The sequence below is a fragment of the Hyaena hyaena genome, unplaced genomic scaffold (assembly GCF_003009895.1).
Source record: "Hyaena hyaena isolate Hyena2069 unplaced genomic scaffold, ASM300989v1 scaffold_183, whole genome shotgun sequence".
In the NCBI taxonomy this organism is placed as follows: domain Eukaryota; kingdom Metazoa; phylum Chordata; class Mammalia; order Carnivora; family Hyaenidae; genus Hyaena; species Hyaena hyaena.
Window position 1 is genome coordinate 2,735,264 of NW_024080815.1, and position 18,045 is coordinate 2,753,308.

Below are 18,045 nucleotides of genomic sequence, written 5' to 3' on the forward strand. Positions count from 1 at the left end.
GCTCAAGGAGGTGTTGAAATGCATCTTTTTTTTTTTTACATTTACAGTATTGTATGTATGTATGTATGTATGTATGTATTTTTCTTTCATAGTTTATTGTCAAGTTGGTTTCCATATAACATCCAATGCTCATCCCCACAAGTGCCCTCCTCCATGCCGATCATCCCCCTTCCCCTCTCCCTCAACCCTGCAGCCTCAGTTTGTTCTCAGCATTCAAGAGCCTCTAATGGTTTGTCTCCCTCCCTCTCCCCAACTATTTTTCCCCTTCCACTTTCCCATGGTCCTCTCTTAAATTTCTCCTGATACATTGATAAGTGAAAACATATTTACCCCCATCTTCTCCCTTTTGGTCCTCCGTTAGGTTCCTCCTAATCCTCCTATATGTGCAAACATATGGTATTTGTCCTTCTCTGCCTGACTTATTTCGCTCAGCATAACACCTTCAAGGTCCATCCATATTGCTACACATGGCCAGATTTCATTGTTTCTCATTGCCATGTAGTATTCCATAGTATAGATAAACCACATCTTCTTGATCTATTCGTCCATTGATGGACACTTATGCTCTTTCCATGTTTCGTCTATTGTGGAGAGTGCTGCTATGAACATTGGGGTACATGTGCTCCTATGCATCAGCACTCCTGTATCCCTTGGGTAAATTCCTAGCAGTGCTATTGCTGGGCCGTAGAGGAGTTCTATTGTTAATTTTTTGAGGAACCTCCACACTGTTTTCCAGAGGGGCTGCACCAGTTTACATTCCCACCAACAGTGTAGGAGGGTGTCCATTTCTCCACATCCTCACCAGCATCTAGAGTTCTCTGATCTGCTCATTTTAGCCACTCTGACTGGCGTGAGGTGGTATCTCAGTGCGGTTTTGATTTGTATTTCCCTAATGAGGAGGGATGCTGAGCATCATTTCATATGTCTGTTGGCCATCTGGATGTCCTCTTTGGAGAAGTGTCTGTTCATATCTTCTGCCCATTTCTTCGATGGGTTGTTTGTTTTTTGGATGTGGAATTTGGTGAGTTCCTCATAGATTTTGGATATTTTTTTTTAAATGTGTTTTTTTTTTTAATGTTTTATTTATTTCTAGGAGAGAGAGAGAGACAGCGTGAACAGGGGAGGGTCAGAGAGAGAGGGAGTCACAGACCGAAACAGGCTCCAGGCTCCGAGCTGGCAGTCAGCACAGAGCCCGACGCGGGGCTCGAACCCACGAACCGCGAGATCGTGACCTAAGCGAAAGTCGGACGCCCAACCGACTAAGCCACCCAGGCACCCCTAGATTTTGGATATTAACCCTTTATCTGATATGTCATTTGCAACTATCTTTTCCCATTCCGTTGGTTGCCTATTAGTTTTATGGATTGTTTCCTTTGCTGTGCAGAAGCTTTTAATCTTGATGAGGTTCAACAGTTTATTTTTGCTCTTGATTCTTTTGCTTTTGGGGATGTGTCAAGTAAGAAATTGCTGCGGTTGAGGTCAAGAAGTTTGTTTCCTGCTTTCTCCTCTAGGGTGTTGATAGTTTCCTGTCTCACATTCAGGTCCTTTATCCATTTTGAGTTTATTTTTGTGCATGGTGTGAGAAAATGATCTAGTTTCATTCTTCTGCATGTTGCTGTCCATTTCTCCCAACACCATCTGTTAAAAAGGCTGTCTTTTTTCCATTGGACACTCTTTCCTGCTTTGTCAGATTAGTTGGCTGTATACTTTTGGGTCCACTTCTGAGTTCTCAATTCTGTTCCATTGGTCTATGTGTCTGTTTTTGTGCCAATACCATACTGTCTTGATGATGACAGCTTTGTAGTAGAGGCTAAAGTCTGGGATGGTGATACCTCCCGTTTTGGTTTTATTCTTTAATATTACTTTGGGGTCTTTTGTGGTTCCATACAAATTTTAGGATAGTTTGTTCTAGTTTTGAGAAGTATGCTGGTGCCATTTCGATTGGGATTGCATTGAATGTGTAGATTGCTTTGGGTAGTAATGACATTTTAACTCTATTTATTCTTCCAATCCATGAGCATGGAATGTTTTTCCATTTCTTTGTGTCTTCTTCAATTTCCTTTATAAGTTTTCTATAGTTTTCATCATACAGATCTCTTGTATCCTTGGTTAGGTTTATTCCTAGGTACTTTATGGTTTTTTGTGCAATTGTGAATGGGATCAATTTCTTATTTCTCTTTCTGTTGCTTCATTATTGGTGTATAAAAATGCAACCGATTTCTGTACGTTGATTTTGTACCCTACAACTTGGCTGAATTCTTGGATCAGTTCTAGTAGGCTTCTGGTGGAGTCTGTTAGGTTTTCTATGTAGAGTATCGTGTCNCCGATTCTGATGCCTTTGATTTCCTTTTGTTGTCTGATGGCTGATGCTAGGACTTCCAGCACTATGTTAAACAACACTGGTGAGAGTGGACATCCCTGTCGTGTTTCTGATCTCAGGGGGAAAGCACTCAGTTTTTCTCCATTGAGGATGATGTTAGGTGAGGGCTTCTCATAGATGGCTTTTATGATGTTTAAGTAAGTTCCTTCTATCCCGACTTTCTCGAGGGTCTTTATTAAGAAGGGAGCTGTATTTTGTCAAATGCTTTTTCTGCATCTATTGACAGGATCATATGGTTTTTATTGTTTCTTTTGTTGATGTGATGTATCACATTGATTGAGTGCAATGTACTTTCCGCTTAGGACTGCCTTTGCCGCATCCCATAGACTTTGGGTTGTTGTGTTTTCATTTTCATTTGTTTCCATATATTTTTTAATTTCCTCTCTAATTGCCTGATTGGCCCATTCATTCTTTAGTAGGGTGTTCTTTCACCTCCATGTTTTTGGAGGTTTTCCAGACTTCTTCCTGTGATTGATTTCAAGTTTCAAAGCATTATGATCTGAAAGTGTGCATGGTATGACTCAATTCTTTTATATTTATTGAGGGCTGCTTTATGTTCCAGTATGTGATCTATCGTAGAGAATGTGCCATGTGCACTTGAGAAGAAAGTGAATTCCTTGGCCTCAGGATGCAGAGTTCTAAATATATCTGTCAGATCCATCTGGTCCATTGTGTCATTTAAGTCCATTGTTTCTATAGTGATTTTCTGTCTGGTTGATCTATCCATTGCTGTAAGCGGAGTATTAAAGTCCCCCGCTATTAGCACATTCTTATCTATAAGCTTGTTTCTGTTTGTGGTTAATTGTTTTAAATATTTAGGTGCTCCCATATTCGGTGCGTAGACATTTATATTTGTTAGTTCTTCCTGATGGATGGGCCCTGTAATTATTATATAATGCCCTTCTTCATCCCTTGTTATTGTCTTTAATTTAAAATCCAGTTTGTCCGATATAAGTATAGCTACTCCAGCTTTCTTTTGATTTCCAGTAGCATGATATATATTTCTCCATCCCTTACTTTCAATCTGAAGGTGTCCTCAGATCTAAAATGAGTTTCTTGTAGACAGCAAATAGATGGATTTTGGTTTTTTATCCATTCTACTACCCTATGTCTTTTGATTGGAGCATTCAGCCCATTTACATTCAGTGTTATTATTGAAATATGTGGGTTTAGAGTCATTGTGTCCTTTGTGGGGTTCATGTTTGTGGTGGTGTCTCTGGTTTCTTCGTTCCTTGCAATACTTCCCTCAGAGAGTCCCCCTCAGGATTTCTTGTAGGGCTGGCTTAGTGGTGACAAATCTTTCAAATTTTGTTTATTTGGAAAGACTTTTATCTCTCCTTCTATTTTGAATGACAGGCTTGTTGGATAGAGGATTCTTGGCTGCATATTTTTTCTGTTCATCACATTGAAGATCCCCTGCCACTTCTTTCTGGCCTGCCAAGTTTCAGTAGATAGGTCTGTCACCACTCTGATAAGTTTCCCTTTGTATGTTAGGGCCCTTTTCTCCCTAGCTGCTTTCAAATTCTTTGTTCTCATATTTTGCCATTTTCACTATAATATGTCGTGCAGAAGATCGATTCAAATTATGTCTGAGGGGAGTTCTCTGTGCCTCTTGGATTTCAACGTTTACTTCCTTCCCCAGGTTGGGGAAGTTCTCTGCTATAATTTGTTCCAGGATCCTTCAGCCCCTTTCCCTCTCTCTTCCTCTTCTCGGATTCCTATGATATAGATATTGTTGCGTTTGACTGTATCACTGAGCTCTCGAACTCTTCTTTCATGTTCCTGGATCAGTTTGTCTCTTTTTTTGTCAGCTTCTTGTTTTTCTATAATGGTGTCTTCTAAATCACTTATTCTCTTTTCAGCTTCTTCAATCCGTGCATTGGACACCTCCAGTTTATTATGTATTTCATTTATCGCATTTTTTAATTCATCATGCCTATTTTTGTTCTCCATGTTGTTTGTAGCCATAGTTTCTTTGATGTCCTCTATGCTTTTTGCAAGCCCAGTGATTAGTTTTATGATTATTGTTCTAAAATCTCGTTCAGTTATGTTGCTTATATCTGTTTTGAGCAGTTCATTACTGTCAATTCTTCTTGGAATTTCTTTGGAGGAGAGCTCTTTCATTTTGTTATTTTGGTTAACTTTCTGTCTCTTGTTAGTTTTAAAGACTTGTTATGCTCTCTACACCTGTGCAGAAGCTTTTAATCTTGATGAGGTCCCAATAGTTCATTTTTGTTCTTGATTCCCTTGCCTTTGGGGATGTGTCAAGTAAGAAATTGCTGCGGTTGAGGTCAAGGAGGTTGTTTCCTGCTTTCTCCTTTAGGGTTTGGATGGTTTCCTGTTTCATATTCAGGCCCTTTATCCATTTGCAGTTTATTTTTGTGTATGGTGTGATAAAGTGGTCTAGTTTCATTCTTTTGCATGTTGCTGTCCAGTTCTCCCAGCACCATCTGTTAAAGAGGCTGTCTTTTTTCCATCGGATACTCTTTCCTGCTTTGTCATAGATTAGTTGGGCATACGCTTGTGGGTCCACTTCTGAGTTCTCAATTCTGTTCCATTGGTCTATGTGTCTGTTTTTGTACCAATGCCATACTGTCTTGATATTGACAGCTTTGTAGTAGAGGCTAAAGTCTGGGATGGTGATGCCTCCCATTTTGGTTTTCTTCTTCAATATTACTTTGGCTATTCAAGGTCTTTTGTGGTTCCATACAAATTTTAGGATAGTTTGTTCTAGCTTTGAGAAGAATGCTGGTGCCATTTTGATTGGGATTGCATTGAATGTGTAGATTGCTTTGGGTAGTAATGACATTTTAACTCTATTTATTCTTCCAATCCATGAGCATGGAATGTTTTTCCATTTCTTTGTGTCTTCTTCAATTTCCTTCATAAGTTTTCTATAGTTTTCATCATACAGATCTTTTATATCTCTGGTGAGGTTTATGCTTAGGTATTTTATGGGTTTTTGTCCAATTGTGAATGGGATCTGTTTCTTTATTGGACATGCATGTTGACATGAATTTAGAAGACCAAGGTGACACTCCCAGCCAGGCCCACTAACCACCAATAATGTGAACTTACACAGGTAATTTAATCATCCTGAGTTTGGGTTTCTCATTTCACAAATGGGATAATACCCTGCATGGGTGGAAATTAACATAGTCAAGATCATGGGGAGGTATCAGGCTACACAAGGTCAAATTCAAGCTTTACCACACACTGGTTGTGTAATCTTGGGCTGATTATTTATGAAGTTCTCTGAGCCTTGGTTTCCTCAGCAGTCAAACTAAGAACAACAGTATTGCCTATCTCATGGGTCATTCATGAATCTTAAGTGAAATCTTACACACAGCCTGATACATAAGATAAATGTTAGCTCTTGTCATTGGGAGGGTCAAGTGAGAGGATGTATGTAAAAGCATGTTAAAAACTAAGGTCCTAAAGGTGGGCTGAATTGGACAGGGTGATCAACTCAACCTGGGACAGCTGGACCTTGGACAGAAGATCCATATGTTAAAGGGTCACTGAAATAGGCTTCCTGGATCTACCAGGGAAAAGATTTAGCCTCCAGAGAGCAGTGAGTAAGGACAGTGAAAATTTGGGTTCTTCTGATTCTAAAGTGTCAGCATAATATAAATCAAGCCTTCCCTTAAAGATATAAATAATCACCTGGTATTTATCAGCTTGGATATTTTTATGGATCAGGTTTGGAAGAACCTCAGAGTGCTCCCAAAATTTACCAATAAATTTGTTACATAACTAATAGTGATGATGATGATTACATTAATATCAGTTGTTGAGTAACATACTCCAAAAAATTTACTTGTATTTCTTTTTTTAATGTTTGTTTATTTATTTTTGAGATAGAGAGACAGAGTGAGTGGGAGAGGGTCAGAGAGAGAGGGAGAGGGAATTCCAAGCAAGCTCCACAGTGTCAGTGCAGAGCCCAATGCAGGGCCTGAACTTGCGAGTGGTGAGATTATGACCTGCACCTAAACAAAGAGTCAGATGCTTAACTGACTGAGCCAGGTGTCTCCTTATATTTCTTCACTAATTCCTACACTAGTATCATCAGGTATATATAATATTATCCTCATTTTACAGTTGAGGAATCTAAAGTTCAGGAAGAGTTAATAATTTGCACATATTGGAGCTGGAATTTGAACCCACATTTGCCTCATGCAGGTTCTTTTCCTCTACACTACACTATCCTCCTTCATACAGGTTTGTCACTAACCTCTTAGGTTGCTAGCAGCACATAAAAGAAATTAAAAGCCTGATACCAATATTTCATTTCTAATATATAAATACATTTCATAAAATAATTGCTTTCCCTCCCCTTGGCTGTAACTATGTTTTTCTTCTCTGTTCCAACCATTTGCACAAATAGGAAACTGCACATTAGGCAAAGGTCACATGGAAGGGAGTGGATAATGTAATTTGCAGAAGGAGAAATGTTATGATTAGCTGATATTTTTAGAGTGTTATCTTTCTTGTTCACAATGGGTTTTGGTTTCTAGCCTGATGAAATGTAAATTTTACAAGGTCTGAGGAAAACTAAGAGTTGGGAAACTGATGCCAAGAATGAGAAAATATAAGGCTCACTCGTAAAGCCTATCTGAGAGGTGGGGGGGAGGATAGCAGCTGCGGCCTTTCAGAGTCCTGGCAAAAAGCTCAGCTCACTGTTCTGTCTTGTTTGAGGGCTCTTCCATGACATGACTCCCACTGGGATTTCAGACATATAGGTGGGCTGCAGGATTTATAGGGAGGCATGACCATCAGGAAACTTCCTTTAAACTCATGCTCCCATACTTCAAATGGACTTCCAGCACTGCCCAGCCATCCTACTATGATTTTCTAGCATGTTTTCCTCCTTCTTACATGATTCATTCACACCTTCTCCTCTCTTCTCAAACCTTCCTAGGCCTCTCTGCCACACACTCTGAGCAAATGACCTTATCTTACTTACATTTTATAGAGAAAATTTAAACTATTGGATAAGAGCCCTCTCCTCTTCCTTCACCAGATCCCCAACTCACCATCTTCATCTCCTTCCTCCCTTTGTTATAACGAAGAAAAAGTGTATCTATCTTTCTAAGATCTGTCCTACCTCTCTTTTCAAAGAATTTGTTCCTTTAGTCATCCCCTTTCTCTCATTCCTTCTACTAGATAATTTCACTCCAAATCCAAATGTGCTTTCATCCCTTAACCCACTTCTTCAGCTATGTATCCCCACAAAACACTCTTACTCCCCTATCTAATCAAATTACTTTGTCTAGATCTTCCTCTTTCACACCATTCCAATCTGTCTTTGGCTTCTGTCATTTCACCAAAACTCTTCTTGACCTCCATATTATCAAATCTAATAATCACTTTTTCTGGACTCATCTGACGTGGACTCTCAGAAGTGAATGTGTGACACACTTAACTCTTCCTCCTTAACATGTTCTCCTCTCTTGGCTCCCAGAACTTCACAACTCTCCTGGTTTCCTCCTACCTGTCTGGCTGCTACTGCTCAGTCTCCTCTGTAGGTTCTTTCTCCACCTGAGCTAAGGGCAGAGATGCACAGGGCTTGATTCTGGGTCCTCTTCTCATATTTCCTCATACTGTCTCCCTAGACAATCTTATCCATTCCCCTGGCTTTAACTGTCATCTATATTCTGATGATACCAAACAGTATCTCTAGCCTCTAGAGTTCTTCTCCAACTTATTTTGGTATAGCCAACTACCTACTTGACATTTCCACTTGGATACTTCACTGGCATTGAAAATTTATCTTGTCCAAAAGCCTCATTGCCTCTTTTCAGTTCCTCAAATATCTCTGCATCTTTTGTGTCTCAGGGTCTGCACATATCCTGCAACCTCTCCCTAGGATGATCTCTCCTTTGTTACAGATACAGCTGACTTTTCACCTTTCAGGTCTGTGCTTCAGCTACACCACCTCAGAGAAGTCTTTTCTGACAACTCAGTTGAAGCATATTCTCCCCTTGTTTTCTGCACTGCACAGAGTTTGTTTCTTTCATAAAATTACCACAATTTATAATTAACTATATTATTTTTTGCTTCCTCTTTTGGGCATTCTCACATGCTAAGTTCCACGTTGAAAAAGACCATTTTTAAAAATCATCTGATGTATCTCCAGCACACTAAGAACTGACTTAGTCAGTACTCAGTAGATACTTAAATGAATGAACCAATGATAGTCTACAGGAATGGAATAACTCTGAACATTTTGGCTCACCTATGGAGGTGAGCATCTTCTGGAGTAGGAATAAAGGTGGATTTGGGAGCATGAAGAAAAAGAACCTGTACATCATTTGATGTTTGCAGGTCTAGGGAGAATTCTTGGGCTAGGACCTTTATAAAATCTTGTCTCAATGTAGCGGATTGAAATGAATTCAGTCAAGAATTAGTTTCCCCACTTCTGATCAGGAATCAGAGCAAAGACATGGTTTGGTGTTCAGACACCCAGTCGTTCCCTGAAAGAACATCCTGTACTTCCCTCTTCTCACTAGTGGAAAGACAAATGGGGACCCAGATTGTGAAGCCTCTGCTCCCATGCAAACTTTGAGCTGTGTTGAGGAGATTAACCAAGAGACCAAGGCCAGGATGGAGGAGGAAGCGTACAACAAGGGGTGAGTCAGACTTTGTCAACCCAGAGATCACCTGGTAGGTCTCAGAAGATACCTTCCCACAGGCTTTTCCTGTTTCTTAAAGGATTTAGGGAAGCAACCAGCAGCCCTAGGAACTCCTTGCTTCAGTAAGGAACTATTGAAAAGAGCAGTACTGTTCGACAGGAAGGACAGGAGGAAGCAGGGTGAGAGGGTGTGGTTAGGCAATAATTAGACTGCCTTCTTTTTAGGCAGAAAGCCACCAGAATGCCACTGCTCAGAATAGTCTGGAAATAAGGCCCCTGGGTGGGTTCCTCTTGGTGGTGCCTGAGGCTTCCTGACACGTGCTCAGAGGAGTCATGTTGCTACCAACAGTGCCCAGGAGCAGCTGTAACTCTACTTTCTAGAACTTCCCCTGCCATCCCTTCTTCCTGTAAACTGGAGTCCCCTCAACTTCCAACTGTCCCCTATTGAGCTACAATAACACTTTGGCCCATTGTCAGTCACTGAGGGGACAGAGTAATAAAGCAGGCCAAGCCCAGCCAGGTAGAGAATGATCTCTGACACAATTCTGGCATAGCATCCTGGGATTTTCCTTTTCCACAGCTCCTGAGAAAGACATAACTTTCCACTGACATGGAGATTGTGGGCTTGCATATGGCAGTCATATACAATGTGGTGGGGTTTCCCTAGCCAAACCATGCTTGCCTTAAACATTCAGCTGTACGACAAGCAAAAAGCATATGTTCAGGGTAATACTGATCCTAGGATAAGGACATCAGAAGGATGTCTCTTGGGAAGTCATCGTTTTACCCACATCTATCCTCTATATTAAGCATGCATGGGGGTAAACACCTCCTTTGACTTTGTAAACACTTACTGAGTACCTCCCTGGGCCTAGTATGTGCTTATCACTTCCATAAAACTTCCCAATAAGCCATTGTTATGACTGTCACCTTCCCTAGGTCAAGCTATATGCCTGGCACTTCCTCAAAACATTCCCATACCCATGAAATGGGGTCCACCCTTTCCATTTTATAAGTGAAAAGCTGAAACACCCAGGTTACACAGAAAGTAAATGCACTGTTTTCCCTGCTGAACATTTTGTAGGATAAAAAACCGGTCAGGAGACTCTGCACCTACATTTTTCCCCTGTCAGTTTTGCCACATATTCACATATAAACAGGAAGGATGACTGAGGAGTGAGGGGAAATTGCACTGACATGAGCCACCTTGGGATTCAGTGGAGCTTCCCACCTTTTTCCTGTTGTGTAGAACTACAGGAAGTGTATAATGATTGGAGGTGTTCAAGTTCCCACCTCTAGGAACTCAGGAATGGATGCCTCGCCTTTCCAGACTCAATTGTTCCTTTTTGCCCTGCAGATACCAAGAAGGTCTAAAAAAGACCAAAGAGCTTCAAGACCTGAAAGAAGAGGAAGAAGTACAGAAAGGTGAGAGTCTTGAGGAAGCTGAAGAGGCAGAAGAAACTGAGGAAGAGGAACAGAACCAAAGAAGCAGGTTGGAGTCCTTACCATTGCTGAAATGGGTCACAATTTGTTTAACTGCACAGCATCCCTAGAGGGCAACAGTGGGTCTTGGTGCCCAAATGAGCAGCCAATAGAAACCAAGAAGGGCACTTTTTTGGGGAAAGAAGCAGAGGAAGGATACAAAATAGTTAAAAAATAAATGTTTGCAAGAGCTGAGAGGGTCAGAGGTAGTCAAGAGTGAGGCCAAAAATAATCAAGAGCTTAGGAACTAAGAAACTGACTGGAGTCCCCTCTTGCCCAGCCACAGTTAGCACATTTCCCAGATATCCCCATGAAAGAGCCTAGGTCAAGGGAGCTGTCCTGAAGCCTTACAGGTGGTTTCTTACAGGAACAGGGGCAGAGAGAACACATAGGGGCAGGAGACAAACTCAACTCACTGACAAAGGGGAGTCTCCAGCAGATTCCACTTGGATTGGAAATACGTGGGCTTTCTTTTTTAATATACTTTATACTTCAAGTGTCTGTTTCCCTAAATCAGGGGAAAACATTTAACATGTAGACAAATATAGTATAGATCCCGCATCTTGTCCTACCTGTGCCCTTGTAAGTGTCCTGTATTTTAATCATAGCCCCAATTTCATACATTCTGCCTTATTGTTTCTATTTATGTTCGATTTTGATTTTTAGAAATGTGGTTACAGAAAACTTGGAACACTTCACCAAAATCTTTGTTTTTAGACTTCCCGGGCTATCTTGGAGTTCAGGGTGGCTCCAGCCAAAATGATTAATTATCTATTCAGCTGCTAAACATGAAACAGGGTATGTGTTTGTGCCTCATTACTTGGCTAGTTTGAAATCACATGCATGCAGTGAATAAGGTAATAAAATTATTAGATTAGAAGTGAGATAGATATGCTTTAAAGCACATGGGAACAGTCAATAGAGCCCAGTTGGTAGAAGATTCAGCCAGAGTGAGAGGTCTCAGCCTGCATGAGTCAACCCTAGTATTCAAGGGAGGAGCAGTCTAGGAGAGCTGAAGAAAATGCTTCACTGTTGAAAACAAACCTATGGTAGGATGCACCATCTCCCCTAATGAAAGAACCCCCAAGTTTTGACAGTGAAAGTACTGTCTCTACTCCAAGTAACTAGATTCTAGTCTCCTTACATCTTCTCTCCCTCTTGGGGGTCCTCTGCTCTTATTTTTTAGAGGTCACTACATGGCCTTCCTCCCCTTTAATGCAGTCAAGCCCAGGCCTGGACAAAAGCTCTTTCTTTGGCTTCTTTGAATATAGCTAAGACAGGCTAGAACTTCTAACACTTCCACGTATCGAGAAAGAACAAAAGAGAATTAAATAGAGTACATGGAATATAAACAGTTTGGTTTACAAAGCACAGGACTGGAATCCTTATCTAGCTAATTTGATCTCAGGCGATTAGTAGCAGTGAAACTGCAGGGGAAGTAAGGCTGGATCTGAGTCCCTCCCTGTCCAGCTCCTGGTCAGCAGCACATAGCAATGTCTGCCTTTTACATCCATCATCCAAAAGTATCCTCGTGGTCCTGCCAATTCTGAGAGTTCTTGTTCTCTCTCCTAACCTTTTCTCCCTCTTGGATTTACTTTTGGATCTTGAGAACATATCTGTATCTTAGGTGATGGATACCAGACATCAGCACAGCCCTCAAAAGGGTCCTCATCCTTCATCATAAGGGTATAGCTTCTCCTTTTCAGGCCCAGTGGTGTGGCATCATCTTTTCTGTAACAACTAACACTGCTAGCATCTGAACTGCCTACTCAGTTATAGAGCTTCTTCCTCACCTGTCACCAAAGGAGACTGGCCCTGAGAGCCTATTGTCTTCAATACCAGGCAATCATTCCTGAGTCCTGTAGACACATAGTTGCCTACAGGCACCTGCACTCAAACATGATTTTCCCCCATGAAATTTTGGCATTGCATTGATAAGCAAGGTTTAAAGTTTGGCATTGTATTAATAAGCAAGGTTTAAAAATTCCACATCTTACTTTACTTAGAGCATTTTAAAAACACTGGGCTAACCCTAGCAGTGAACTCCTTATTTAAGAGATTCCACATCTAAAACTAGAATCTTTTTTGTCTGAATTTCTACTCTGTTATAAAAATATACAGTTGACCCTTGAACAATGTGGGGGTTTGGGGTATCCATTCTCCACACAGCAAAAAACTCAAGTATAACATTTGACTCCTCAAAAACTTACTACTAATAGTATACTGTTGACCTAAAGCCTTACCAATAACAGTTAACACATATTTTGTATGTTACACATATTGTAAAGTGTATATTTACAATAAAGTAAGCTAGAGAATGTTATTTAAAAAAATCATAAGAGAAAATATATTTATGGTACTATATTGTATTTTTTTAAGTTGCATAAAGGTGGACCCATACAGTTCAAACTTGGGTTATTCAAGGATTAATTGTATAATAATGTAATCTGTTATAAACATTTTTTTCTGGAGTATCAGCTTAAATGAACTTTGGGTGAATCAACCCAATATCTTAACCATATTAAAATAGAGAATACAGTCTTCTGAAACTTATAAAATACATTAAACAAGAAAGACAAAGTGCAATAGAAAACTTTAGCCTCTTCTGCCTACTCAAATCTGGTTTATGGGGTTAAGGTCATGTTAGGCAGATTTCTTTACTTTTCTAGTGACTTTCAGAAAGCAAAACTTCTCTGGTCAAGTTTAAGCCCCAGTAATAATCTCAGTTCATTAATTAAAATGGCCAGTTCCCTAAAATAGTCAAAAGCCTGAACTTATAAATTTCAAACTACTTTTTTCCCCCAGCTTGTCTGCTTCAAGAAGGAAGCCTATATAGCAGGCAGGGGGAGCATGGCTTTGTTCTCTCTTTCCCACCTGCATTTCTATCCTCCCCCCTGCCCAAGCTTCGCCAAATGCAGCATCTGACTCTCTAGGACCAATGCTGGGAAAGAGAATTGAGATGAAGGGGTAAGGAGGGTATTATTTGAATGGTATTGTGAGAGGGCTCCAGGGATTGGCAGGGGTTTAAAGCTGACTTGGTAACTTTGATTAGTGTATTGCTCTATGGAATCTTTAGAGAAAATCATTCCTCCCACCTCCCAGCATACACACACATTCACACCATGGCCAAGGTCCACTCAGCTGCTAGTCCCTTTATGAGGTTGAATGCATGTCTTTTAGCTGGGCACTTAAAATGCCTCTCAGTCCTTGGACAGCTAGAAGTATACCTTCACTATTCAGCTTCAATGTAGCATTTCTGGGCAGGATCTGTGATGCCCCAAGCCAGCTCTCCTCCTCCTGACTACATTAAGTCCAGGTAAAACATTGGCCCACTATGGGTAGGACAACTTTCCCTATCATGGCTCACTATTCTGATGCCATCAAGCACACCACCAAGATTCTTGCTTTTCTAATTGCTCATGTGTAAGGCACACACCAGTCCACTGTGTCCTCCAAACTTCCACATACTGAGCTCTCCAGCAGTGTCTCTGAAGCCTCTCTCCCCAGGCCCAGGTGAAGGGGAAGCCACTTCACTCCTCCCTATGGGAGATCAAAAATTAAAAAAAAAAAATCGATTTACATAGGGATTCTATTTCTAACCTAATTCTATTTCTTATTCTTTTATAAGCTAGAAATGGGGGACCAGCTAAAGGCCACAAAGCTAGATCCTGACCTCCTCCTCTGCAGTCCCACTTAAGAGTAGGGTTACAGTGGGATTCTCCCAACCCTAGCAACTTGTTTTGGAGCATGGAAATACAGCCCAAAAGAAGGACCAATGATATCTATGTAGAAGCTAAGGAATCTAAACAGGGCTGAAAGAAAAAATCTTCCATTTCTAAGCTATCCCTTCCCAACAGTTGTAAAAATGGACAATGAATTTCACCTCAGCTAATGTGCTCACTGTTTTGCTTTGCTTAACTCTTCCTGAAACAATCATTGAATGGTTTCCACATGGAAGAGAAACCAATCAGTACCTTAGCATCCAAGGCAGGCACTCTGAGCCTCTGATCTCTTTCCAAGGAAGGTATTTGTTGAGTTTTTCCATGGGTCATAAGGCATATTTTTACTACAAACTATATTAGATCTGTCTACTTCTCAGCAAATGTCCCACATATTTCAGTATCTATGTGAGCCTGGAGATCTTCAGAAAGCCTTTTGTCTTCTCCATTTGGTGATCCTCAGTAACCTTATTTTTTATATTATTATAAAAAATAGATCAGGGATTGGAAATAGGAAAACAATTCTAGCCTAATGAATGTGTGCAGGATTTCTCTAGAGAGCTTGAAGAATAGATTCTGTGAAGCAGGCCATATGGTCAAATGTCTTTTCACTAGGCCACAAAGAGAGAGGGAAAGTTGAAAGGCAGTTGGGAAGAGAGCAAGAAGGAAAAGGGGAGTGAAGCAGCCAAAAAAATGGAGAGGGAGACAGATGAAGGAGGAAAGAGAAAAAAGAGAGAGTAGAGAAAGGACAAAAAGAGGAAGAAGGGAAAATAGAGAATGAAGATGAATGATGTTGAGAAAACATCTGGAATAAGCCACTGAGAGGTTGCTGGAGGCTACTAGTCCTCTGGTTGCCCTTGGGATGGTTTGAAGTGAGCTCTTGAGGTTGATCTGGTTTCTTGTCATTTATTATTGAACATGGAGGGTTCTCTAAGGGTTTAGCACAGTTCTTCTACTCTGAACACAGCCAAATGTGGAACAAAATATGCATTGGATCATGGAGGCAGGGGACAGAGTAAAACTTGGAACTGATCTCTAAATACCACTAAGCACAGAAAAGATGCTCGTCCCATCTGCATGCATGGGAGTGTAGGTCAGCTAACCTTGTATCCCGGGGGTTGGGAGAGTTCATACATTAATGACCATCCCATGAATAGATCAGGGTATGTATGTATGTATGTATGTATGGTCAAACAAGTAAATGGAGTATTCTAGCCCAGGAGTTCCCAATGTCAAGGCTATGGCATCAAAATCACCTGGGGAAAATTTTTAATATGCCCAATATACTAAGCCATTCTCCTATTTTTTCATTTGACAGCAAACTTGAAGAATTGGTTCATTTCTTACAAGTCATGTATCCCAAACTGTGTCAGCACTGGCAAGTCATCTGGATGATGGCCACAGTGATGCTGGTCTTGACTGTTGTGCTGGGGCTCTACAGTTCCTATAACTCTTGTGTGGAGCAGGCTGATGGCCCCCATGGGAGATCCACTTGCTCCGCAGCCCAGAGGGACTCATGGTGGAGCTCAGGACTCCAGCATGAGCAACCTGCAGAGCAGTAGGAAACCTGACACCAAGTCAGTGCCCTGCTCCAGCACAAAGCTGACTGCCCTTTCCCCAAGCATAGTGTTTCAGGCCAGTTGTGGGCATGCTGGCACCAGCCTATCAGGAAACAAGCCCAGGGTTCTTTCACACTCAGCAACCATGTGGGAGCTATCCATACACAGTAACTGATGTTCTTGGAGGATCAACAAAACTGCCCTGGGAACACTTCTGGTGGATGAAGTCACCTTCACCAAGGAACTCTAACAGAAAGGAAAGTCATCTGCCCCTACCTCAGATGGCTGGGGGAAATAAAACACCTTCACTGCAGGAAACAGTAAGAAGTTCACTCTCCCTCCCCTTTTTCCTCTCTGTCGTCAGAAATCAAAAAGAATTATGCCCAAAGGCTAACTCTGACCCTGAGGATCAGACCTAGAATGTGGAGTCAACATGAATATCATCCCATTTACCATTGCATTCTCACTGACTCTCCTTCAGCCTCTTTGCCTCCTCTTTGGAACTAGAGTTTCTCTTTACACAAGTAGGGAACGTTTTTCAGAAAAGAATATTTAGGCTGAATTTAGATCAGTGCTTGAAATGAAATGGGAAGATGTGAGTTAATATATATGCATCTGTATGCACACACAATACACACATACACACAGCATGCATGTGCATGAAGCCAACAACCTTCCAAACGTGTGTTCTAGGTGTGTGTTCTGGACAAAGCAACCCACAGATTTTTCACTAGGTGTGGGGCAGTCACCAGGCACCTGTTCAATGAGCTCTCCACATTGATTTAAGATGTTTGAAAAACACTGAAAACTCATAGCTGCAACAGTGAACTTGCTGGTCTCCATTTCAAGTGCTAATTCTAAGCTGTTGTACAATAATCTATTCCCTATTTGTCCTCTCCCATTGGGAACCCACCTCTCAGGTGTGATTTCAGCTCCTGTGTGCCAGCAAGCACATGTGCAATTATACCTTAGTGCTTCAGTTCAAATGGGATCTCCAACCCAAGTACACATTCAGAGCATTCCAATTATTTAGCATAAAACTGAAAGGAGTACATCCCATTTCCAAGTTGACTTCTTTACAGCCACTGCCTTCATTCATCCCTTATCAGTTTTGAGGGGTGTTGGTTTCTTGTGAGTTTTATTGTGGCTGTTCTGCTGTTTTTGTTTTGTTGTTGATGTCTGTTTTGTTGCTAACACTCATATAGAACTTATTATGAGCCAAACACTGTTCTATGTATTATACAGGTATTAATTCATTTAATCCTCAAAAAAAAAAAGAAAGAAAGAAAGAAAAAGAAAGAAAGAAAGAAAGAAAGAAAGAAAGAAAGAAAGAAAGAAAGAAAGAAAAGTAAAGAAAAAACCATGAGGTGGGTACCACCCTCCCCAATTTTCAGATAAAGAAACTGAAGCACAAAAAACACAACTAACTTGCCAAGGACATCTGGTTAGTAAATTATGGTCCTGAAACTCATATCTAGGCAGACTGGCCCCTGCACAAAATTGTCTTTTCCAATGGTCTCTAACTGCATACCTTATGTTTTAGTCCCACATCCCCAAGCTCTCCAACCACTCCAAACTATTTCCTGTTCTCATAGTTCTGTTCCTCAACTCACTTGTTTTTCTTCTGCCATTCTCCTCTTTTCTGCTGGTTACCCTTCAGGACCAAGTGCAAAAGTTATCCCTGATGTACAAGCTTTGATGACTTTCCTCCAACTCCCTACCATACACCACATAGGTCACACCCTCCTCTGTGCTGACACTTTTTAAACATCATTATTTACTGTTATGACAGTATATCACAATAACTTATTTAACTGTCTGTCTCCCTGTTTTTCCTCAAAGACAAGAACCATATCTTACCCATTCTCTGGGGTAAGTACCTAGTATGGTTGCTGATGCATGGGAGGGTGTATTAAATGTTGATCAAAAGAACAAGTGAGCATTCAAGGTGGTAGAAAGCAGCCTGGGGACAGCTGACATTATGTATACCTCCCAGTTCCAGCACGATCACTGCCACTATCTCAGTGAGAAAAATAACATCTTTATTAGCTCCAATTTATCCTAATATTTTTCAGTCTACTCTGTGAGAGAACAGAAATAAGACCTAATTAGCAACACAATTTCCATGCTCAAGGACTACACTTGATGCAACCACTCCTTTCAGAAAGACCCACCTAGATCAGCCCTACTATAAAAACAGCATGTTGTTGGCTCGGGGGTTGGGGAGGGAGGGGAAAGGCATCCATTACAGTGACTAGAAAACCACTGTGA

At 40.9% G+C, this 18,045-nt stretch overlaps 1 protein-coding gene across 1 annotated transcript in view; it reads left to right on the forward strand.

Moving 5' to 3' along the window:
• The window catches only part of IRAG1 (inositol 1,4,5-triphosphate receptor associated 1), a 79,293-nt gene extending 62,289 nt beyond the window's left edge, over positions 1-17,004 (forward strand). The window contains exons 18-20 of the mRNA XM_039240876.1: positions 8,893-9,012; positions 10,372-10,506; positions 15,534-17,004. Of these exons, the coding sequence (XP_039096807.1) occupies positions 8,893-9,012; positions 10,372-10,506; positions 15,534-15,777 (499 nt within the window). The 3' untranslated portion in view covers positions 15,778-17,004. The remainder of the gene's footprint in view (positions 1-8,892; positions 9,013-10,371; positions 10,507-15,533) is intronic.
• The last annotated feature ends 1,041 nt before the right edge of the window (positions 17,005-18,045 follow it).